Raw genomic sequence first — 20981 nt, 5'->3', positions numbered from 1 at the left:
ATTTTTTTAGATTTTATTACTTGATATATCCTCCTTGGAAAATAGAGTGAAACTTCTAAGTTCAATCTCTATGTCTATTGTGAGGACTAATAGAGTAAAATATTTTTTTGAGGACTATTTGATAATTTTGTTCCAGGAACTTAAGAGAGAATTTAAGAAAATAAAATAATTTGAGAAGTTAGGTATGTAGTTCACTGAAGATCTTCAATTTAGAGATGTTTTGGTTATTCAACTAATGTATGTAAACATTACTATTAATGTTTATATATTATAATAAATAAACCTATATGACCCAGCTATATCATCTGAGCACCATGACTTAATGCATAGTGCTCATATCTAGGTTACATCCATATTGGGCTATAACTAGATGTAAGGCCCCAAAGTATGCGACATCCCTGCACAGAGGTCTGAGAACTAATTGTAGGGACATGTCCTTTTATGGGACTCATGATTTGGAGACTGAGTTTCTCAATGTGATGTCACAACACGCACTATGGACGGCAACGTCCAACCCTGATCTTTTAGGCCATCGACCTTATGGTGTGAGTGTCCGTCGTCACTCAAGCGCGGTGGATCAGGGAAGGCCCGCACGTGCTGAGTGTGAGGGCCACCAAGCGCGCGCGCGGGAGCCAAGCACCGCGCGCATGCGTGGGGGGGCACGCAAGCTGGGCGGCAGTGCCGCCGCACTGCACGCGGAGTCATGCGGGTGAGCCACGCGGCCACGCGCGCGCACCGCACAGATCGCGTGTGCGGTGCGCGGGGCGGGAAACATCCCACCATGAGACTAAGACATTGGCTCACAGAGAGCGCTAAGACGGCGCGGGGCACATGGCGCCCCTGCGGGGAGCTGGGCACACAATGCCCAGTTTGAGGCGCCGAATGCAGCGACATCGCGCGGTCTGCGCGCGATGAGTGTTAGCACAGGTGTTGGTGGCATGTGTGATCGCCAAGGCTGGGGTGGCACGTGTGATCGCCAGGCGCAGGGGCGCGCGGCGCCCATCCCTGGGGCACGCACAACAACAAGGATGACAGACACGCGCGTGCAGCGGCATGCCTCAAAGTGCAAGATCGACACTACCAAGGCGCATTGTGCCTCGTCTCGTTAGTATTGTATCATCCCTCGTCTTCCATCATGTAATGTTTATTACCACGATATAATCTCTTTATGATAACAATGCAATGATCCAGTTCCCTAATGGAGTTGAGTCCCCACCCTCTCCCCTAACCCCTTCTATGCATACTTAAGCTATTGCAAAAGACTTTCGCTGCAAGAGTAAGGCTCCTCAATGTTCTGCTTCGAGCACTGCGCCCCGCACGGGCCAAATTCGCACATTTGTCCCAGCTCGGGATTTGAACGCGTGACACTAGAGCTTAGTAGCTGGGTAGACAATCAATAATGCGTAAGGAATTTTCATTGACATAAATTATTAACTTTCTCGATATTAATGACCAAAAACTTGCAAAATCGTCTTTTGATTTGCAGATACTTGGATTTTACCTTATGTAAAACTGTCTTTTAATTTGTTACTTTTCATCTTTTTGCTTCTGATGTTTTTTGTGCAAGCTTCCTTTTTTTCTAAGGTCAATAACCTTTCTAGCTTTCTAGGGCCCACCATTTTTATATATCTCATGCCAGTTTCCTCGAGAAGTCACTGTAAATCATACCATTTATGGACTTATTTTGGCAAATAGATGCTTTATTAGGAATTCGGGAAACTGAAAAAAAAAATCCTAGTTAAAGTAAACTAATGTCAACCTAGAAATCATAACTACATCTGGAGAGTTCATGTTCTCACAGTTCTTCCCCTACAGTTGAGACCTCTACAAAAGATAAAATCTGATTCCACCATGAATCGTGTAGATATCAGTATACTGGCATAGATGGGCTTCCATGTATGACAAAAAATAAAATAGTAGAGATGGAATATTGGGTGGCATATGGAGATTAAGACAATAAACCATTATTAATATATACAAAAGGCATGGCACGGACAAACCATTACCGTTGTCGTGAAGCTCTTAATCATGGTTAGGATAAATACACATCTCCATAGAAGCTTTAGAGATGCAAACTAAGTTAAAATGCGTCGTGGAAGTGAAGAGCTGATAAATACCCTTTCCAAAGTTATTGACGATGGCCCTCCGGAAAAGGGACAACCCTGTAGAATGGAACATTTCGCTGGGGCAAAGACCCATCTTCTTCCTCGTCATCGTCAAACTCAAGCAGGTAGCTGCAAAATACCATAATCTGTTTTTTAAAAATGGATTATTTTGGAGATCAGTTTCTATAAGACTTCAAGTGGCAGGATTTTATAAAAAAAGTTTGCATAGAGAGCTGCCGACCCAAGTTAACTTCTGTGGTGGTTACAAGCTAGTGGAATTCTTGAAGATGAAATGAATGAATGGATGTTTTTAATCCCCTGGATAACCAGGTTTGCAGACGATGACAAATCCATCATCGTTATCCTTTTTTCGTACCAGGTGAACACCGAGACAATTACAAGATGATGATGATGAGATGATGCTGACACAATTGGATGATGACGATAATTTGCCATTGCCATCTTTTTTGGTATAAGACGAATGACGATACAGAATGAGTCATATGTAGAGGAATTTCAGTCATTTTTCATACTATGGGCATTTCTGTCACTTTCACCTGACAGATGTAACTGTCACAATTGAAATATGATGAAGAGATGATGACCAGTTCGTTATCTGATGGTTTTGATGTATAATGAGGACAATAATGATTCAACACTGTCAGGGTCATCGTCCACTCATCATCATCATCCTGGATTGGCCAAACACTATTGGATATTACTGATAAGAGCAAAATTTTTGGAACATGAAGATGAGGGAATTGCGTTTCAGAACACCAGTATGAGATGTAACACAGTATGCGAAGGATTTCAAGATAATGATGCAAACCATGTGAAAACCATTTAAAATTTTTTGCAATATATTGGAGGATTATCCGAGCAAAATGACCTGGAAGTATGCGGAGGTGAGTACACGAGCCTAAATAAAATGTACTCATATTTTGAAAGTAGAAATGTCAACCTCCATAATATGAAATGGACAGATGATAAGATCCTTATCACGAGTTATCACTCAATATAAAGAGGAGATCTACTTTGGTGGGATCACTTTTTTGAATCTCCAAGAAGCAGTTACCTGACTTGGCTGGAGCTGAGAGATCCTTTCGTCCAGAGGGAGGTCACTGATCCAGTGTCTCCAGTTGTACTCTCTCAAATCTGAATCCCTTCTCTAATTCCTATTCTCTCATTCTTCCCCACACCTATCGCTGTAAAACATGTTCTTGATTTCCCTTTCTGAATCTGAAGCTATGGGAATATCATTTCTCCTATTGGAATTTGACATATCTTCATTGATCATTACCATTTGAGCCAGAATTTCGAGATTCATTACAACAGACTACGTTGTTCTAGTCCATAACAGAAATACGCTTTTCACTAAAAGCAGTAAGAATTAGAACAACATGGCCATACTAAAGTATTTTCACACCCTCCTGATGAAATCTGAAATGCTGATAAAGATTTCTGGGGTATGTAGAAGAGTATAAATAAGTAATCAATTGAAACATGTACAGTATTTGGAGATGGCAAAATTAGGACTATTTGCAGAGATTAAAAAAAGGCCCCTGATTTGTCTTCACATCTGTAGATCGTAAGAGTTTAGGGAGGTTACAGATCCTAAATTCTTACGTAAAAAGACTTAAGGATCTAGGGCTTAGGAATTCTTTTAATGGATTATGTGTCAGGGTTTAATGCATAGGGTTTAAGATAATCAGTCGATTTTTTAGGATGCTCCTGTCTTGGGGATCTGTTTACAAGAAAAAAATAAAGAGATGATGATAAAGCAATGAGTTTTACATTGGTCCCCAGAAAAACTTGGTAAACGAATTCAAATCGTCCTTTTAGTTTAGGATTATAACTATCTCAAGGAGAAAAAAAATCAGGAACACTACTTACTCATCAGTTTTCTTCTGCAATGTCGAGTACAAGTTGAAGAGGCCCCCAAACACACAGAGATCACCAAAGTCAATAACAATCAGTACGTTATATGAAGAAAAGCTTCCAAAAAAAATGCACGGAATCATATCTTCATTGGATGATTATCCGTAATGCCAATGCTAATAAGAAACCATAGGAAAAAATTATTAACGAAAATTGGAAGCCGTAACTTTTTTATGGCACATTTTGGGAAAAAAGAAATCGATTCAAACCCCTAAACTCTCGAATGGACTTTACTCTCTTCCAAACATTTAACGCTTTATGCAGCTTCAAACGAGACCTCTTCGATCATGGGGATCTGCATAGGTAATGCACTGTAAGAATGAGATGCAAGCTTTCACCTTCCTATTAGGATTCGGAACAACTGTTGCCTTGTACAAAGCCGTGGTCCCAGGGTAAACTGCCAGTACAGCCCTTCCAGATGGATAATCAGGGATATTGGAGATGTCCCCTCTTTTTGGAAACGGAATAATTCGAGACATGTGTAACTTATATCTCCTGAAAATTCAAAAACACTAAACCAAGTGAAATAGTTTGTTTTGAATGGATATCCCTATTGATCCAAATTTAAGAAAATTGACTTAATAAATGCAAACTAAAACCGGTAGGTCAAGTTAAATTTTACAAGTTTTTTTTTATTAAAACATCAGGAAGCATAAACCGAAGATAATGGCAAGTTCCATGAGTTCAACTAAATGAGAACGTTGACATCAGCTACCAAAAAATGTTTTATCAAAGCAAATAGAGTTCAAATGTGAGAATGTACTTTGGCTCTTCATCATCCCCAGGATCCTCATCAAGAACCTCAAACCTGATAGAATAGAAGAAAGAGAATTAAACACTTCAAAAGCACAATGTTTTTTTCTCAAACTTTATGCAAAAAAAAAAATCCTCCGTAGAGATTATATGCAGGCTAAGGCGAATAAAATAAAAAAGAAATATAATATCTTCTTCTTCTGCGGCTGCTGCTGATAGTGCTTTTTTTCCTACGGAAATATCATTTCCCACAAGCAATGAGAATCTTCTTCTTCTGCTGATAGTGCCATTTTTTTTCATAAAAATTGAAACTAAACATTGATATGAGCATGAACTTGATTATTTTCAAAACACTGAACCAGCAGAATTCAAGACAATTTTTATCTTAAAAAAGACGTACATTACACAAATATATTGAAAACAAGAAAAACAAAATACTTGATGTTAAAACAAAGAGACTACAAGTGTTCTTATAGTTAGCCCTAATGGGCTAATTAGAGATAGGGCCCGTAATGGGCTACGAAGGGAAGGAATAGAAAAGAAGAGTAAATAATGTCAACACTCCCCCTCAAGCTGGAGCGTGGATGTTTTCCACACCCAGCTTGACACAGCGCTCCTCAAACCTAGGGGCAAGAAGCCCTTTGGTGAAGATGTCTGCAAGCTAATCAGCTGACGGAACATATGGCGTACAGAAATTTCCCGACTCAAGCTTCTCTTTAATAAAATGGCGATCAATCTCAATGTGCTTCGTGCGATCATGCTGGATGGGATTATGAGCAACACTGATAGCCGATTTGTTGTCACAGAACAGCTAAACAGGGGAAGGAACCGGACACTGCAGCTCAAGAAGGAGCTTGGTAATCCAAAGTGCTTCACAAAGACCATGCGCAAGGGCACGAAACTCAGCTTCAGCACTGGATCGGGATACCACCTTCTGTTTCTTACTCCTCCAAGTAATAAGGTTGCCTCCCAAGAAGGTACAATACCCGGAGGTAGACCGGCGATCAACCACAGACCCTGCATAATCTGCATCAGTGTAGACTTCTAGGCGAAGACCACTGTGACGACGGAACAACAGTTCACGGCCAATCGTGCCCTTCAGAAAACGAAGAAGGCGATGGGCAGCATGAAGATGGCTCATTCGAGGATTTTGCATAAACTGACTAAGAACACCCACTGAATATGCAATGTCGGGACGTGTGTGGGTGAGATAAATCAATTTTCCCACAAGTCTTCGATACTGCCCAGGCTCAGCAAGATCTTCATTCTCATCAGCACCAAGTCGATGATTTGCATCAATCGGCGTCAAAATAGGCTTGGAGTCCTCCTTTCCAAGCTCACAAAGAAGGTCCACCGTATATTTCCGCTGACAGATTAAAATCCCACTCGAAGAATAAGCCACCTAAATACCAAGAAAATACCGTAACGGGCCAAGATGACGAATAGCAAACTCCGAAGATAGATAAGTAGCCAGCTGAGCAATGGTCTCCGTATCATCACCCGTGATAATAATGTCATCCGCGTATACAAGGAGAATGGCAACTCCCCCTGACTGGAATGACGGTAGAAGAGGGTGTGATCTCCATTACACTGGCGATATCCGCGGCGCTTCATGGCCATGGTGAAACGGCCAAACCAAGCACGAGGAGATTGCTTCAAGCCATACAACGCTTTCTTCAGGCGACACACAACGGAACTCGGTGTAGACGGGACTAAGGAGGCATACCCAGGAGGTAAGGCCATATAGATCTCCTCAGTCAAGTCACCATGAAGAAAAGCGTTCTTGACGTCATACTGCTGCAATGTCCAGCCACGGTCTGCAGCCAACGCCAAGAGGATCCGGACAGTATTCATCTTGGCTACAGGAGCAAACGTTTCCTGATAATCAATGCCATACTGCTGTGTGAACCCCTGCGCCACAACACGTGCCTTGTGCCGTTCAATAGAGCCATCGGAATTTTGCTTTACAGCATAAACCCAACGGCTGCCAACTAAGTGCTTGCCCGGTGGTAGAGGAACCAGATCCCATGTATCATTCAGAGCAAGTGCTTGGAGCTCCTCCTCCATAGCCCGACGCCAATGAGAGAGCGATAGGGCAACGTCCACCGTCTTCGGAAGTGAGATAGAGTCAAGGGAGGTAAGAAGAGCATGGTAGGATGTGGAGAGGCGATGAGATGATATAGAAGCTGCTAATGGATATAATGGTGACTGGTGAGAACAGGACACCAGGGCTAATGAAGAATTGTCTGGAGGATTGTTTGAGGAGGATGAGGGGACTGTGGAAGTGGAAGTAACACGAGGTTTTCGACGAGCGAGGGTGAGACCATACCGTTTTTCTGGAGGACAGCGGCGGATAGGTAAAGGAACACCAGAGGGAGGAATAGATGAATCCGATGGAGTAGCTTCGGGATGAGTCAATGGAGCAAGAGATGAATCCTCAGTAAGGACAGGTGGAGAATCCAAGGAAGGAACAGGAGGATCTGAGACTGGTGTTGGCAGAGGAACGGAGGATGAGATATCCTTGGGGAGAGGACGTGGTGACGCTTCGGGGAAAGCCGGAGGAGAAGGAATAGACGCTGGTGGAGACGTAGATGATGGAGGGAGAATAAGGAATTCAAGAGGATCTGGTTGCGGAGGTAAAGAGGATGAGATTGGAGAAGAGGAAGGATAATAAGGGGTGGATTCATCAAAGGTGGCATCCTTTGTAACGATAAATCGACGAGAGGGCGGATGATAACACTGATAGCCCTTTTGGGTGGGAGAATAGCCGACGAATATGCATTGAAGAGCACGAGGTTCAAGCTTGTCACGGCCAAGATGATGGTTAGGTACAAGGCAAACACGCCCAAAAACACGCGGGAGAAGATTGGTTCGAAGAGAAAGGTTTGGGAAGAAATGCTGGAGACGATCAATAGGAGTAGAAAAATCAAGGACACGAGATGGAAGGCGGTTGAGGAGATGAATGGCGGTAAGAACGGCTTCGCCCCAAAAATACTTCGGCACATGCATGTGAAACAGGAGGCTCCGAGTCGTATCAAAAATGTGACGAAACTTTCTTTCAGCAACACCATTCTGCTGGGGTGTGTATGGACAAGTGGTTTCATGGATAATGCCTTTTTGTTGAAAGAAATTGGTTAACGTGGAGTTGACATAGTCTCTGGCATTGTCGGAGCGGAAGCGACGAATGGAGGTAGAGAATTGGGTTTGAATGAGATAATAGAACTGGGGAATAACGAGAGATATATCTGATTTACTCTTTAACAGATAGGCCCACGTGAAACGAGTAGCGTCATCAATGAAAATACATAACCACCGAGCGCCGGAAGTGCTATGAACAGGGGCTGGTCCCCACACGTCGGTGTGAATAAGGGAAAAAGGGTTCGTCGAATGAGAAGAGGAAATAGGATCGAGTAATGCGATGATGTTTAGAAACTCAACATCGTCACACAAAGCGGTCAACAGCATGACCTTGAAATAGTTTTGGAAATAAACGATAAAGGGTATCAAAAGACGGGTGGCCGAGACGTCGATGGAGAAGCCACAAACGCTCATGAGATGCCGACAAGGAAACAGCAGCCGCAGCAACAGCAAGAGAGGACGAAGAAGATCGAACAAGGTAGAGGCCATCATGCTCCTCAGCAATGGAAATCTTCTTCCCCGATACCTTATCACGATAAAAACAGGTAGTAGGAGTGAAGGTAAGATCCTGGTTTAGATCACGGACAAGGCTGGATAAAGAAAGAAGATGATGAGCAAGACAAGGAACATGGAGAACTTTTGAAAGATGTATAGAAGAGGAAAGAGCAACATGACCAATGCCAGCAACAGTAAGAAGATCACCGGAGGCAGTTTTCACTTTGGAAGAGCCAGAAACTGGTTCATAGGTCACAAAAGCTCGTGGATTAGGTGTCATGTGAGCAGTGGCACCGGAATCAAGAAGCCAAGTGGAGGATGAAGTAGGATTCCCAGAATTGGATGGAGGTGTAGGAAGAACGGTGGACATACCTGCGTGGGCTTAGGAGCAAGAGCCCACGACTGAGGGGTCAAGCAATCGCCGGAGACGTTCCATTTCCTCAGGAGTGAAGCTGGCAGGCGAAGCATTTGTTGGAAGAAGACCATGCGGCATAGGCACTTGACCGACAGACGGTGCGACAGTAGCAAGATTACTTTGTTGCATGCGTTTCCGTTGAAGCTTAAAGCAAGTCTCCTTGGAGTGACCGCGCTTCTTGCAGTAGTTGCAGAAAAGCGAAGGATCGTCCTTAGGAGAATCCTCTGTCCGAGTGGAGGCACGACGAGGCAAAGCACCATTCGACGTAGTCATCATCGGAGGACGAGTGGAGGCTGACGATTGTACGACCAAAACCGAAGCCGGCATCTGAGTCTGCTGGAAACGAGCTTCTTCAATCCGAGCACTACGAAGCGCGTCCTTGAACGTAAGTCCCTTCTCCCGGTGAATAAGCTGAGCCCATAGAGATTCATACTCCGGGTTAAGCCCCATAAGGAACTGAAAAACCCGAAGTTGAAGAGTGTACTTTCGATCCACCGAGTGAGGGTCTGGAGGCATGTAGTGATCGATCTCATTCCAGAGAGAAATGAGTTCCGTGCTGTACTCCATGACAGATCTGTCCCCTTGACGCAAATTTACGGCCCGATGTACTAGCTCATATAGTGTGGCAATATTATGCTTCTTGGAGTGACTGTCAAGGGCCGCTTCCCACACAGCCCGGGCAGACTCGAGAGACAGAAATTCACCCTTGATGTTGGGTGAAATGCTGTCTAAGAGCCAGCGGTGAACCACCCCTTCAACATCAAGCCAGTCGTAATACTTGGGATCTGTTCTAGGCGGTCCGTCTTCCAGCAAATGGCGCATCAGGCGACCCTTAAGGGTGATCTGAACATACTGGCGCCATTGGAGCAAGTTGAAGCCAGTGAACATTCCATCCGGAGGCATCTTAGGCAAGGAGAAAGGTCCAGGCGAAGTGGACCAATTTCCTGGCTCAAGAGAAGACTCCGGTGTCGGAGGCGATCGATCAAGACTGGATGGAGAAGATCCCGACGTCACCTCAGGGGCCTGGGTTTCTGGACGAACACCAGCCTCAGGATTCTCCATAGACATCGTGAATTCACTCAAATAGAGAATCCAAAGACGGCCTTCACAACAACGACTTCTGCCCACAGACAGGATAATCGCACAGACAAGAAAACTGTCTGCAGAGGATCTGCCTCACGAAGAAGAAACACCCGGCGCACAGAGTTCTTCGCACACAGGGTCTGCCGCACGAAGGAGATACACCAAGCGCACAGAGTTCTTCGCACACAGGGTCTGCCGCACGAAGGAGATACCCCCAGAGCACAGAATTCTTCGCGCAAAGAGGCAGCCGCGCGAAGAGATTGCCGCGCGAAGAAGTTGCCGCGTGAAGAATCTGCCGCGTGAAGGATCTGTAGCACGAAGGTGAATGTCCGCGCAGAAGGAGGCTCTGCGAAGAAGTCTCGGACGGCAGAATCGGCCGCACGTGCAGAAGACTCTGCGCACAGAAGTGCAGTGCGAAGAAGAGCCTTCGTGCGACGCAGGAGGCTGGAGAAACACCGCCGTGAAGAGCCACGACCAATCCGAGATTAGGGGTAGGGATTAGGGTTATGCTCTGATACCATGAAAACAAGAAAAACACAATACTTGATGTTAAAACAAAGAGACTACAAGTGTTCTTATAGTTAGCCCTAATGGGCTAATTAGAGATAGGGCCCTTAATGGGCTAAGAAGGGAAGGAATAGAAAAGAAGAGTAAATAATGTCAACATATATTCTTCCAGAAACCATTAACCCCATGATCAATCTTCTAATGTGATGATACACCATGATTATGAATAAATGACTCAGCACCCAAAAGTGAGGGTGCATCACTTACGCTTTTGCTTCCCTGTCAAAATGCATTACTTTGACAATGAACCACTCAGACTTTTCAGCATCTTCAGTCACCTTAGCAGCGACCTGATAAAAAACAATTCCTCATCACTCAGATTTCTTATTTTAACTTTGCTGCTTCATATTAAAATTTAGAGTAGGCTTACAAAGAAATTATGGGGTATCCTTCTCATGTTCAACGGTAAAATAACCAAAAACATTTCACTCCAGTTTTTCAGATCCTACTTGTGAGGCACAGAAATGGAGACAGAAAATTTGGAAAGAACAGTCTGACCTTAAATCATATGCATAAACCTATAAGAAGTATAGTTATGACATGAACATATCCAATGAACACAAAATATGAACCATTCAACCCAGTGTACACACGTCAGAAAACCATAAGGGCCTCTTACCCAATAGGTTAAATGGTTCGACAAAATAACCAAGAAAAACGAGAACGTCGGAGCTTTGAATTCTTAGAATTTGAATACCAGAATGTAGACCCATTTGAGTTTCCAAGAGAATGCATCAGCAGGATGAACATAGGGGAAATGTTAGATATCGTTAATATGCCTACTTTCCCACTTTATTGAATAACACATAAAGAAGAATGTAATTGACGAGGGCCAAAAATAAGTTTATCAGTGCCGCAACCATAGCGCTAGTCGCGGTATCCACTAATCGCATGGTATCTTAATTACCATACGGTTGGCATACATCAGGGGAAGTGGAGGCAGGGTTGAGGCAGGGAACACCAACTACCAAGACGACCAGATAGAAAGGGCTTCTTATTAGGATCCCCTGATTGTGGAATTTCTTCATTCAAACTCTTTCTTTTGATATTTGCATTTTGGGACTCAGGATCTGTATTTTGTTGAATCGATTCTTCATTTTTGTCTTTGTAACCTACAGATCAGTCCCTAGGTCACACCTAGGGGGACATGAGAGAACGAGAGATCGGAGAGAGAGAATGAGGAAGGGAAAGTTAACATACCCACAATTTACTGCCCCCTTTCCTAATTTTCAGCTTGGTTATTTATAACCATCTCCCGTTCCTATATTACGATCCCTTCTACATCTACGGCCAGCGACAAGGGCACACAATGGATGGGTCTGGTCTGACACACCCTTCTCCAAAGGGGACGCATATTAGTGAATCAGATAAACAACCAGAGGAGGAACCTTGACTGTGCGTGCTTTGTCATTTGGAAACCAAAGATCCATCTAAAATAAAATGTTATTTGGGTGGCTGCTTCAGGAAGAGATAGATACCGGAAGTCATGATTGAGTGTGCTGCATGCACGAGGGGTGGACAAGGCTGCTCTCATCTCTTTTTTGAATGCACTTTTGCCCGGGAAGTGTGGGCCAGCCAATCTAGGACATGGGTGGATGTCTCCTCAGAGGAGGCCTCTCGGGATTATCTACGGGACGATGGTGTAAATCCGAGGGGCAGGAGTGGAGACGGCCATTTTCTGCACTTAATGTAATATAGCTGCACTACAACGAGGTCAAGGCGGCCATCGATGAGAGTTTGTGATGCCCTTCTTAGAGGTCAAGGCAATCATCAAGGAGCTGAAAGTGGAAGGGGCCCTAGGGCTAGATGACATTCTAATATTCTTCTTTGCTGCATTCTGGGAAATTGTCAAGACAAAGTGCCAAGGAGCAGAGAATTTACTAGGGCTATCTGGTTCTGCCACAAAAGTTCCAAGGGGCCATCAACATGGGGGATTTTCGGCCGATCTCATTGTCTAGCTCTATATAGCTCATCACAGTGAAGGTTTTAACTAACAAGCTAAATGAGATGATCTGGAGCCTTGTCGGACACTTCTGGCCCTCGTTCATTCTGGGGAGACAGCTGACAGACAGTGTTGTGATCACAGCATATCCTTGTGTTGTGGACAAGAAATAAGACCACAGATATCATGTGGAGGCAAAGAGGTTACTCTTACTCAGTGGTGAACCAGCGCCAGAGTGAGGATGCATTCAACTCCAAAGGGGGGTCAGACAGGGATACATCCTAGCGCTGATGTTCTTCATCCGTGCAGTCCCTTGCAATAAGCATGACCTAAGCTTACTCCTGCTATCTGCTACAAGGGTTTCAGACCCCCAAGCTTCCTAGCTGGAATCACTGTACAGTAGTACGCTGATGGCACAACCTTCTTTATGGAGGGATCGGTGAAGGAGGTCAAGAATGTCTCCACTGCAAAGAATAACCACAGGGACAAGCTGGAACAGCGGTTTCCTGGTGTTGTTGCAATCAATGCTCTCAGCCCTTCCCATCTTCTATCTCTCAGTCTCAAAGCTCTTTGTTCGCGTCAGCAAGAGCCTAGAAGGGTTGATGAAAAGGTTTCTATGGAAAGGCTAGAGGTTGGAGGAGCGAAGGGGGTAGGACCTTTTTTCTTGGAATGTGGTCTGAACACCAGTCAACAAGGGGGGCTAAGGGGTGTGATAGGATCTTTGATGTTGGCTCGTATCAGGGAAAGGGGCTTTCCAAGAAGGTGTAGATGTTCCCGGGGTTGGAGAGTAGAAACAGGAGTGATCCAAGGAGACGTCGAACAGATGAGGCAGGGATCGACTGGGAACGAGCTGCCTGAAGACACAATAATAAGCAAGAGATGATCACGAGAGATGGGGTTCACCAAGAGAGAGGGGGGACTTAGACATTGAGAGAGGAGACTTATGACTCAAGCTACTTTCTTCTTGGATGTCTCCTAAAGGGAGCACGACCTTATTGTAGGCTAACATGACGAGACTTCCCCTCGATAGGATGAGGATTCTATAAGGGTGTCACAGTCACACGACATGAACCTCATCAATAGAGCCAAATGGGCGGGCGGACGTATGGGATCAGAGGACGATATGGCAATCAAGGTCTTGAAAGACTATACAGACCATGTAGAGGGGCATTTGTTGTCTGGCAGGCTTGAGGCAAGTATTTCTTCAAATCTTAACATTTTTCAATGCCAATCTGGGCAACCGATCCACCTTTTTTTGCTTTTTGGTAGACAATTGATCAGCTCAGGGCCCACTAAGTGTAGCGTTCCCACTGTTCTTTGCCCTTGCGAGGATGCCTAGGGTCGTGGTTCCCCACTGTTAGACTGGAATGTGGAATCCACTGTACACCGGCAACTTGTTAACATAAAGGGTGTAGAATTATTAGAGGATGCTATGGTCCTACTACATCCGCGATCTGTGACAGGGGCACAAGATGGGTGGATGTGGTCTCGCATACCCTTCTTCGTTGTTGGTGCATACATACAAATGAGGTGAACAATTAGTGCATGATGAGTCATATGGAAGCTAAAAATCTTCCGTACAAAAAGATTGTTTGGGTAGCTTCTCCTTACAAAAAGATTGGTGACGCAGGCCGTCAAGAAGAGAGATGGCTACCAAAAGTCTCGGGAGAGAGCGCTGCATACATGGGAGGAAGAAGAGTGCTCCCATCTTTTCTTTGAATGCCCATTCGCTTGGGCAGTGAGGGCCAGCTAGTTTAGGACAGTGGTGGATATCTCCTTAGAGGAGGCCTTCTAAGACTCTCTACGGTACTGGGTATCCAGTGGGTAGGAGTGGGAACGGCTGTTTTACCTGATCTGGTCAATATGGCTGCACCGCAATGAGGTGATAGACGCTACTCCAAGACTTACCAAAGAAGGAAGACCAGATCTGGTCAACGGACGTTTGACCAGACTAAGTGAATTGGGCGGGAACTTCCCGGATAGACCTATAAATAAAGGAGGAGTCTCCCAGGTAAAGGGATATCATTTCTTGATCTTGAATCCTCATTTCTCAGAGGGGAAGGGTGGAGCTGCGGTCGCGACTCTGCTGTCGGCTTGGAAGGGAGGAGTTCTACCTTGAGGAGGGAGGACCGCCAGATCGAGAAGGAGCTCCCAAGGAGGAGGAGCCGTCTGGATCAACTCCAAGATTTTCTACATTTCCGTTAATAGCATTGTCAGACTATCCATTTCGGTGGAGAGCGGGATAATATTGAATTCTAAGGACAAGAGGCATATCTGCGACTCTGTCTAATGATTGAACCCACTATCATCAGTTTTTTTTTTCCCTCATAAAGTATCCACCTATCTCATATATGAGGGAAAGTGAAGGATAGGTTGAGGAAGAGAGTCGCCGACTAAGAGGGAGACAACAGGTGAGAGAGAAAGACTCATTAGAAGTTCTTATTCTTCTTTTCATGTCATTCAGATTATTCCTCTTGGTTCAAGTTTTGTATTTTCGAATTTTTATATCAGTGGATCTGTACTTCATTGGGTCATTTCTTCCTCGTCATTACGACCTTGGCATCAGCCCTTCGTGGATACTCCCTTGTATCATCCTCACCTTGGACTGCACCAAATCCGTCCCTCGAATTGCCATCGAGACCATCAGAAGTTGTCCCTGGAAGGAGTATTCCCTTGGGGCGCTACCAGTTTCATAAAAAAGAAAAGTTGTTGAAAGAGAACAAGAAAACTCCATTTCTACCTTAATATGATCACAAAGCCGAAAAATATAGAGGTAAAAACCTGCTCCCCCATCAAAGTGCTAGGATCTATTTGGTTTCTAATAGTTGCAGACTGAATTCTTGATGTGTCTGAGTCTTGCTTTATCCGTCTCTTTTTTTGCTCGCCAACTTCTACAAAATACCAAAAGGAAGAAGTATCAGAGGATGAGAAGAACATCCAATGGATAGGCAAAGAGAAACAATAAGAATCCGTCTGCCAAAAAACTAATGAGCTTAAGAATCAGGTTTAAAACTTTTAGATAAAGGTGGGTAGAATCCTTCTGCCAGAAATACTAAGGCGTCTGGGTATGAAAGTTAAGGGCAGAAACAGAAAAAAAGAAACTGGCCCCAAAAACTTCTAGAAATACGTTATTTTATTTAAAAAATTACTTCAAGAAAGGTAAATATGACAATGTCATCTATGTTATTTGATTTTGTTACACATTAATTTTCTTGTAACACGTTGCCTGGCTAATCATCTTTCCGCTGAGCTGATTATGAGATCCGGGAAGATTGGCGTGATGAGTACGAGGTAATTAATTAAAGATACTGATTAAAGCACAGGAATCTTGAGGGAAAAGGCTGGTGTTGAGAGTAAAGATCACCTTTCTGACAAAGAATAATCAACTTTCAAGAGACTCCTCAGGATAAAACTTCATCAGTAGAATTTAGAGCGCAACAAAATGGACTGATAAACAAAAGAATTTTAAAATAGATCCATATTTAGCAGTAGTACTGATCTCTGAGAATCTGAACATTAAATTCTAATCCACTGCAGGCATAAATCACAAAACCTACCAATCTTCTTTCTCTGTGATGCGGAAAGCCCAGTTTGCAACAGAGAGTCCACACGCTCGATTAATACTCCTGAAGCACTGTAATCAAGAAACGAAATTAAATGTCAAGAAAATCACCAAAACTTGAGGAGTTTTGAAACTTCAAGGAATGTAGTGCACCAAATTAATTTTACAAAAACAGCAGGCAGATTAAAATAGAGATACACCTTATTCAAGAAGGTCTTTGGGTCTTAAAACAGAAATAATAGCTTTGTTTGATTGACGAACGGCAATGTATAATGTCATAATTAAAAGAGGAAAATAATTTTATGTATAAGGAAATCATAAGAAATTATGTAATGCAGTTTAATGTATAATATCAAGAAAATATAATCGAATAAACAAGAAGTGTAATGTTTTCTCAACGTATGATGATTGCTTCCAAAATTTTAAACACATTAAATTTATTCCATAGATTCGAAGTGATTATATTAGTTACCAAACTGTTGTTCATTTAACACCTTTTTTGATTCTGGAGGCAAGGAAATATTTGGCGCCAAAACAAAATGGAATAAAACTTGAAACGGGAGAAAATATGATTCCTCTTGACCTCAAAATCGAACATGCAAAAGAACTAGATTTTTTCAAGAAATAAGGGCATATTTTTCCTATCTCTCGTTCCGTTGCTGTCTTTTGCACAAATCCATGAAGCTAGATAGAAATCCTTCAAGGAAGAATGGAAATCAAGAAATGGCATTTTTGCATTCACAAATTTGAATAAAACACTTAAAGAGAAAATTCCGTTTTAATTCCAACGCAGACAAAATACCTGAGCACGATAATCAGAAGTGAAGGAAGTAATCATACCTTATTTCACTCTCTGACAGATCTTTTGCACGAGCATATAAGGTGCGCAGTTTCAGTAACATGTTATCCAACGACTTCTCGTTCATGTCTTGAGCTGGATGACATAATCAAGAAAAAATGAATTTCTGGCTCTAATGTACAGAGCAAGAATGCAAACGATTTTTAACCACCTCTTCAGGGTTTAAATATCAAATTAAAGTTTAAAAACAAACTCACATCCACCATTTCATGGTGCATTTATTCCCAGAGAGATTCAACCAAGCTCAGAGTGATCCAGTTTAAAAAATGGACAAGTTTAAGGGCAAATGGAAAACAATTATTCATCTTTCATCGTTCAACAATTAATACTAAATAATTATTAAATTTTACTCCACTCGACAAAATATTGTATCGTTGGCTGAGGAAATTTAGAAGCAAGTCTTGGTCAGCTAGAGATCATTATAATTGAAACTAAAAAAATAGAGAAGTGAACAATCTAAAGATTTAAAAATTTGCCATCGAGGATCTGGGCAGTGTTCTAGTTTTCTGTGTTTTAGAACTTCACGCGCAGACGAATAAGTGTCTTCTAAATCTAACTAGTAAAGAGGTACAAAATCCTCAAAGACTACAGATAGGAGAAGCGAACAAGATTGAGAAAAAGGATATGCAATTAATGCACAAACTCCAGCGGTTATATTTTCATATTTTAAACTAAACATAGTCTCATTAAACCAATGGTTCGCGTGTTTTGAAAGATATCCTGCAATCTTACTAATGAGGATGAATCGTTCAAATACTCAAGGACTTGCAGAGTGGCATGAACCACTTTGTCGCTTCCATCCTTCAAGGCTATTTTAGTGACCAACCTCTGCCATTGAATCTTGCTATGCTGATTGATCACACATTATTTTCGTCAGAATCCATTCGGTCCCAACAGAGACCATCTTTTTATAGCTCTCATATCATGCAACTTTTAACCAGCAACATTTTTTTTGGGATCATCCCCTCTCTGGGCAAACAAAGCAATGAAACTCTTTCGGCGAAGGAAAAAATTAGGGGCCATAGCGTTCTACGACATGTACAGTAATCCCTGCTTGGAGTAATGTGCTATTGTTCTCTAACATTGAACTGCATTTTGAGTATAACACATGCTTATTCTCCGGAACGTGGAATGGAAAAGTTACAAATAAATTCAAAAGATCCATAGAATTGCAATCGAGGGATAGAAATATAAGTATTAATTCAATAGTGGAAAATAAAAAATGGGAAAATCTTTTGCCAACACTAAACTACATCTGGAGGATGAGACAAGCCTCTCCTTAACTAGAAAGGACATACAGATACAAAATTTTGAATACATTACTTCATTTAATTACTTCACCATATACTTTCCTACGAACATCAAAAAATATGTTTCCTCAAACAGGAGGCCTTCTGAGCAAATAAGGGGATTTCTATGTTGTCTGTCTGACGATGCCACATTTCCCAATGCAATAACAAACTCAGTACCACGAGTAAGTTATGAGAACGAGAACAAGGAGAGAAGGATGACATCCTCTTTTGCTCGAAGATTGAACAAAATTTTCAGGATGAAACAAACTAACTACTCCGAAACGTTGAATTCCTACTACATTCAACTTATCCATCGGGTTGCAGGCAAAGGATAGAACCAGAAACATTTCCTCTAACAAGGAAAAATATAAATTCGATGAATCTCACTCAACTTCAACCTTTTACTACATAATGTCCATCGAATATCAAAAGATTCATTTCCCAAAGGGGATTTCAACGTTCTCCATCCCACGCTATCACATTTCCCAATGCAAACTCAGCACAACAAATGGATTACGAGAACGAGAACGAGAACGAGGAGAGAGAATGACTTCAGCTTACTGCTTTGGAGCTTCTTGTGAATTTTGTTGATCTCCGACAACACTTCCTCTTGATCCTTCCTCAGTTGATCCAACTCCTTTGCCTTCTCGAATAGCCCAGGCAGTTCCACCCCCGACATCCTCTAACCTCACTCCTAAGATCACAACAGCGATAAGCTTAACCCTGGAAGCGAACTGACCCCAACTCAGAGAATCATCGAAGCTACTTTGTTAGGCCGAAACGAACTGCACAGATCAAAATCTTGTCACTTTCAACAAACAAGAAATCATTCCGCTTGAATTCAAACATTCTCGGAAACCGCCAAGAACAACAACGACGCGCGATTGATCGATCGTAGACTGCAACTCTGCAACTGTGGATCTTCCAAACGATTCTTCTTGCAATTTAATCATACTCCATTTGTCGTTGAGCGGTTAGATATCAAATATTGCGCATTTCACCTCTCACCCATAGTTCTCCTTTAGTTGCAAGAAAACACCAGAACAGTGAAAATTGTATATACGGACATCGTTGTTTTTTATATGTACCTTGTACTTTACACTAATTGGAATAAAACCCTTGAGACATAAGGATTGGACATTTAGGTCCTAAATTGACGGCTGACCGGTTGGTCAAACTGGACCAGAACTGGGAGAAAATTATTAAATATTTATTTAATATTTTTTAAAATTCTAAAAATATCAAATCCAACTCAACGGAGAGGTTTCTATTGAGCTCAGCCATCATATATTCGACCACCCGTGGGCACCCACTTGATATAAAGGATATTTAACATAACCATGAACATAGATTTTCTACATTGACTTTGACATTGACTAGTCAACCTGACCATTGATTTTCTATTGAACTCAGCCATCATATATTTGACCACCCGTGAGCACCCACTTGATATAAAGGATATTTAACATAACCATGAACATAGATTTTCTACTTTGACTTTGACATTGACTAGTCAACCTGACCATTGATTTTCTATTGAGCTCAGCCATCATATATTTGACCACCCGTGGGCACCCACTTGATATAAAGGATATTTAACATAACCATGAACATAGATTTTCTACTTTGACTTTGACATTGACTAGTCAACTTGACCAGACTAGGACCTGTCAGAGCTGGACTAGAACAGGACTGAAGTTTAGGGAAGGTTTAGGTTTTTGCTAAAAACCTTGATTGGACCGAGACCGCCAAACCCTAACTGCTTAACAAAGCTTACAGGTTATTTTAACCTAACACAGAGAAAGAGAAAGTCATTAATGAATTTAAACAACCCCTCAGAGTGATGATCAAGTAGTCAAAAGTTATCTTTAATGATGAAAGCCCCTAGAGTGCAGTAGTCATTAGAAGAAGAAAAAACAATACACTCAGTTTGTTGAAAACATCCCAAGTGATGACCAAATAGTCAAAATTTTATCTTTAATGATGAACACCCCACAGTGCAGTAGACATTAGAGTAAGAAAAATCAGAACACTCATATTGTTGAAGAAAATCATAAGTGATAAGAAAGAAGTCAAAAGTTCTCTCTCATGATGAAAACCTCCACAGTGATGTACACATTAGGAATAAATACAGTAGAGTCAATTGGTTGAAAATAGTCATAATTTGTTTGCTGGGAAAAGGCATGGATGTACACAATTTGTTTCAGCAGTTGTGTAAAAATTGCTGAAAACAACTTTACAAATCCTTAAAATCCAGCAGTAAATTTCTAGAATCCCAGGGATCATTAAAATTTTCAATGTATTGTGGACCGGTTACTCCACCACAAACCCTAGTTAGATTAGAGCATGATACTGTATTTATCAATTGAGAGAACCCAATTAGTTTCATGTGGATCCACGAGACAACTCTAAAGAATATGTTTCCCTTTGGAAGATACAGGAGGGAAATAATCATCATATTTATCTATAGTTATCATACCACTAGATTTATATGAGTTCAACACTAAATAAATAATATCAAATGCTTCATTTTTCAGAATATGTATATGTGTGAGCTAATATACAGTTATTCAATGCAAAAAACAAGTCGAATATTTTTTTTACCCACATACTTCATAATCTTCAACTGATTAAAAAATCAATAAAAAATATTTTAATGAATAATCACCTTTAACATATTTTTTTATACGTGATTTTTTTGAAAAATCTCCAAATTGGACAAAAATAGGCACATAGAGTCAATTGTTCATACAGTTTAACATTTAGTTCAAATTTCAAAAAAGTGGAAAATTATCTGCTTTATGTTTTAATAGGATGGCTCCTTGCTTACCG

General features: G+C 42.0%; 2 protein-coding genes across 4 annotated transcripts; both read right to left on the bottom strand.

The window, feature by feature from the left end:
• Nucleotides 1-1948: 1948 nt before the first annotated feature.
• On the bottom strand, nucleotides 1949-19105 carry LOC144705107 (SAGA-associated factor 29 homolog A-like). Of its 3 annotated transcripts, none has more exons than XM_078577639.1 (9): nucleotides 18711-19104; nucleotides 16839-16932; nucleotides 15994-16070; nucleotides 15218-15327; nucleotides 10702-10784; nucleotides 4807-4851; nucleotides 4382-4538; nucleotides 3999-4012; nucleotides 1949-2234 (listed from the first exon to the last, which is right to left on the bottom strand). In XM_078577639.1, the coding sequence occupies exons 1-9, from the start codon at nucleotides 18826-18828 to the stop codon at nucleotides 2129-2131; spliced, it is 804 nt and encodes a 267-aa protein (XP_078433765.1). In that variant the 5' UTR covers nucleotides 18829-19104; the 3' UTR covers nucleotides 1949-2128. The 3 variants fall into 3 exon arrangements, with proteins under 3 accessions (XP_078433765.1, XP_078433767.1, XP_078433766.1); XM_078577641.1 differs by having other exon boundaries at nucleotides 18701-18836; XM_078577640.1 differs by lacking the exons at nucleotides 1949-2234; nucleotides 3999-4012 and adding an exon at nucleotides 4114-4338 and having other exon boundaries at nucleotides 4412-4538; nucleotides 18711-19105.
• LOC144705106 (uncharacterized) lies at nucleotides 8264-10691 on the bottom strand. The gene is made up of 2 exons (XM_078577638.1): nucleotides 8802-10691; nucleotides 8264-8460 (listed from the first exon to the last, which is right to left on the bottom strand). The coding sequence occupies exon 1, from the start codon at nucleotides 9910-9912 to the stop codon at nucleotides 8812-8814; it is 1101 nt and encodes a 366-aa protein (XP_078433764.1). The 5' UTR covers nucleotides 9913-10691; the 3' UTR covers nucleotides 8264-8460; nucleotides 8802-8811.
• Nucleotides 19106-20981: the final 1876 nt, after the last annotated feature.

Source organism: Wolffia australiana, chromosome 7 (genome assembly GCF_029677425.1).
Source record: "Wolffia australiana isolate 7733 chromosome 7, ASM2967742v1".
NCBI classification, from domain to species: domain Eukaryota; kingdom Viridiplantae; phylum Streptophyta; class Magnoliopsida; order Alismatales; family Araceae; genus Wolffia; species Wolffia australiana.
Note: the sequence above shows the minus strand (reverse complement) of the source record. Positions and strands in the feature narration are given on the sequence as shown.

Excerpts from the sequence above, each read along its gene's own strand:
- LOC144705106 (XM_078577638.1), bottom strand. The coding sequence starts at position 9,912 with ATGTCTATGGAGAATCCTGAGGCTGGTGTTCGTCCAGAAACCCAGGCC.
- LOC144705107 (XM_078577639.1), bottom strand. The coding sequence starts at position 18,828 with ATGTCGGGGGTGGAACTGCCTGGGCTATTCGAGAAGGCAAAGGAGTTG. Across the intron at positions 10,785-15,217 it reads GCACTTTGATGGGGGAGCAG|GTCGCTGCTAAGGTGACTGA; the intron begins GTTTTTACCTCT and ends GTTTTTTATCAG. Across the intron at positions 4,539-4,806 it reads GGGGATGATGAAGAGCCAAA|GAGATATAAGTTACACATGT; the intron begins GTACATTCTCAC and ends TTGAATTTTCAG.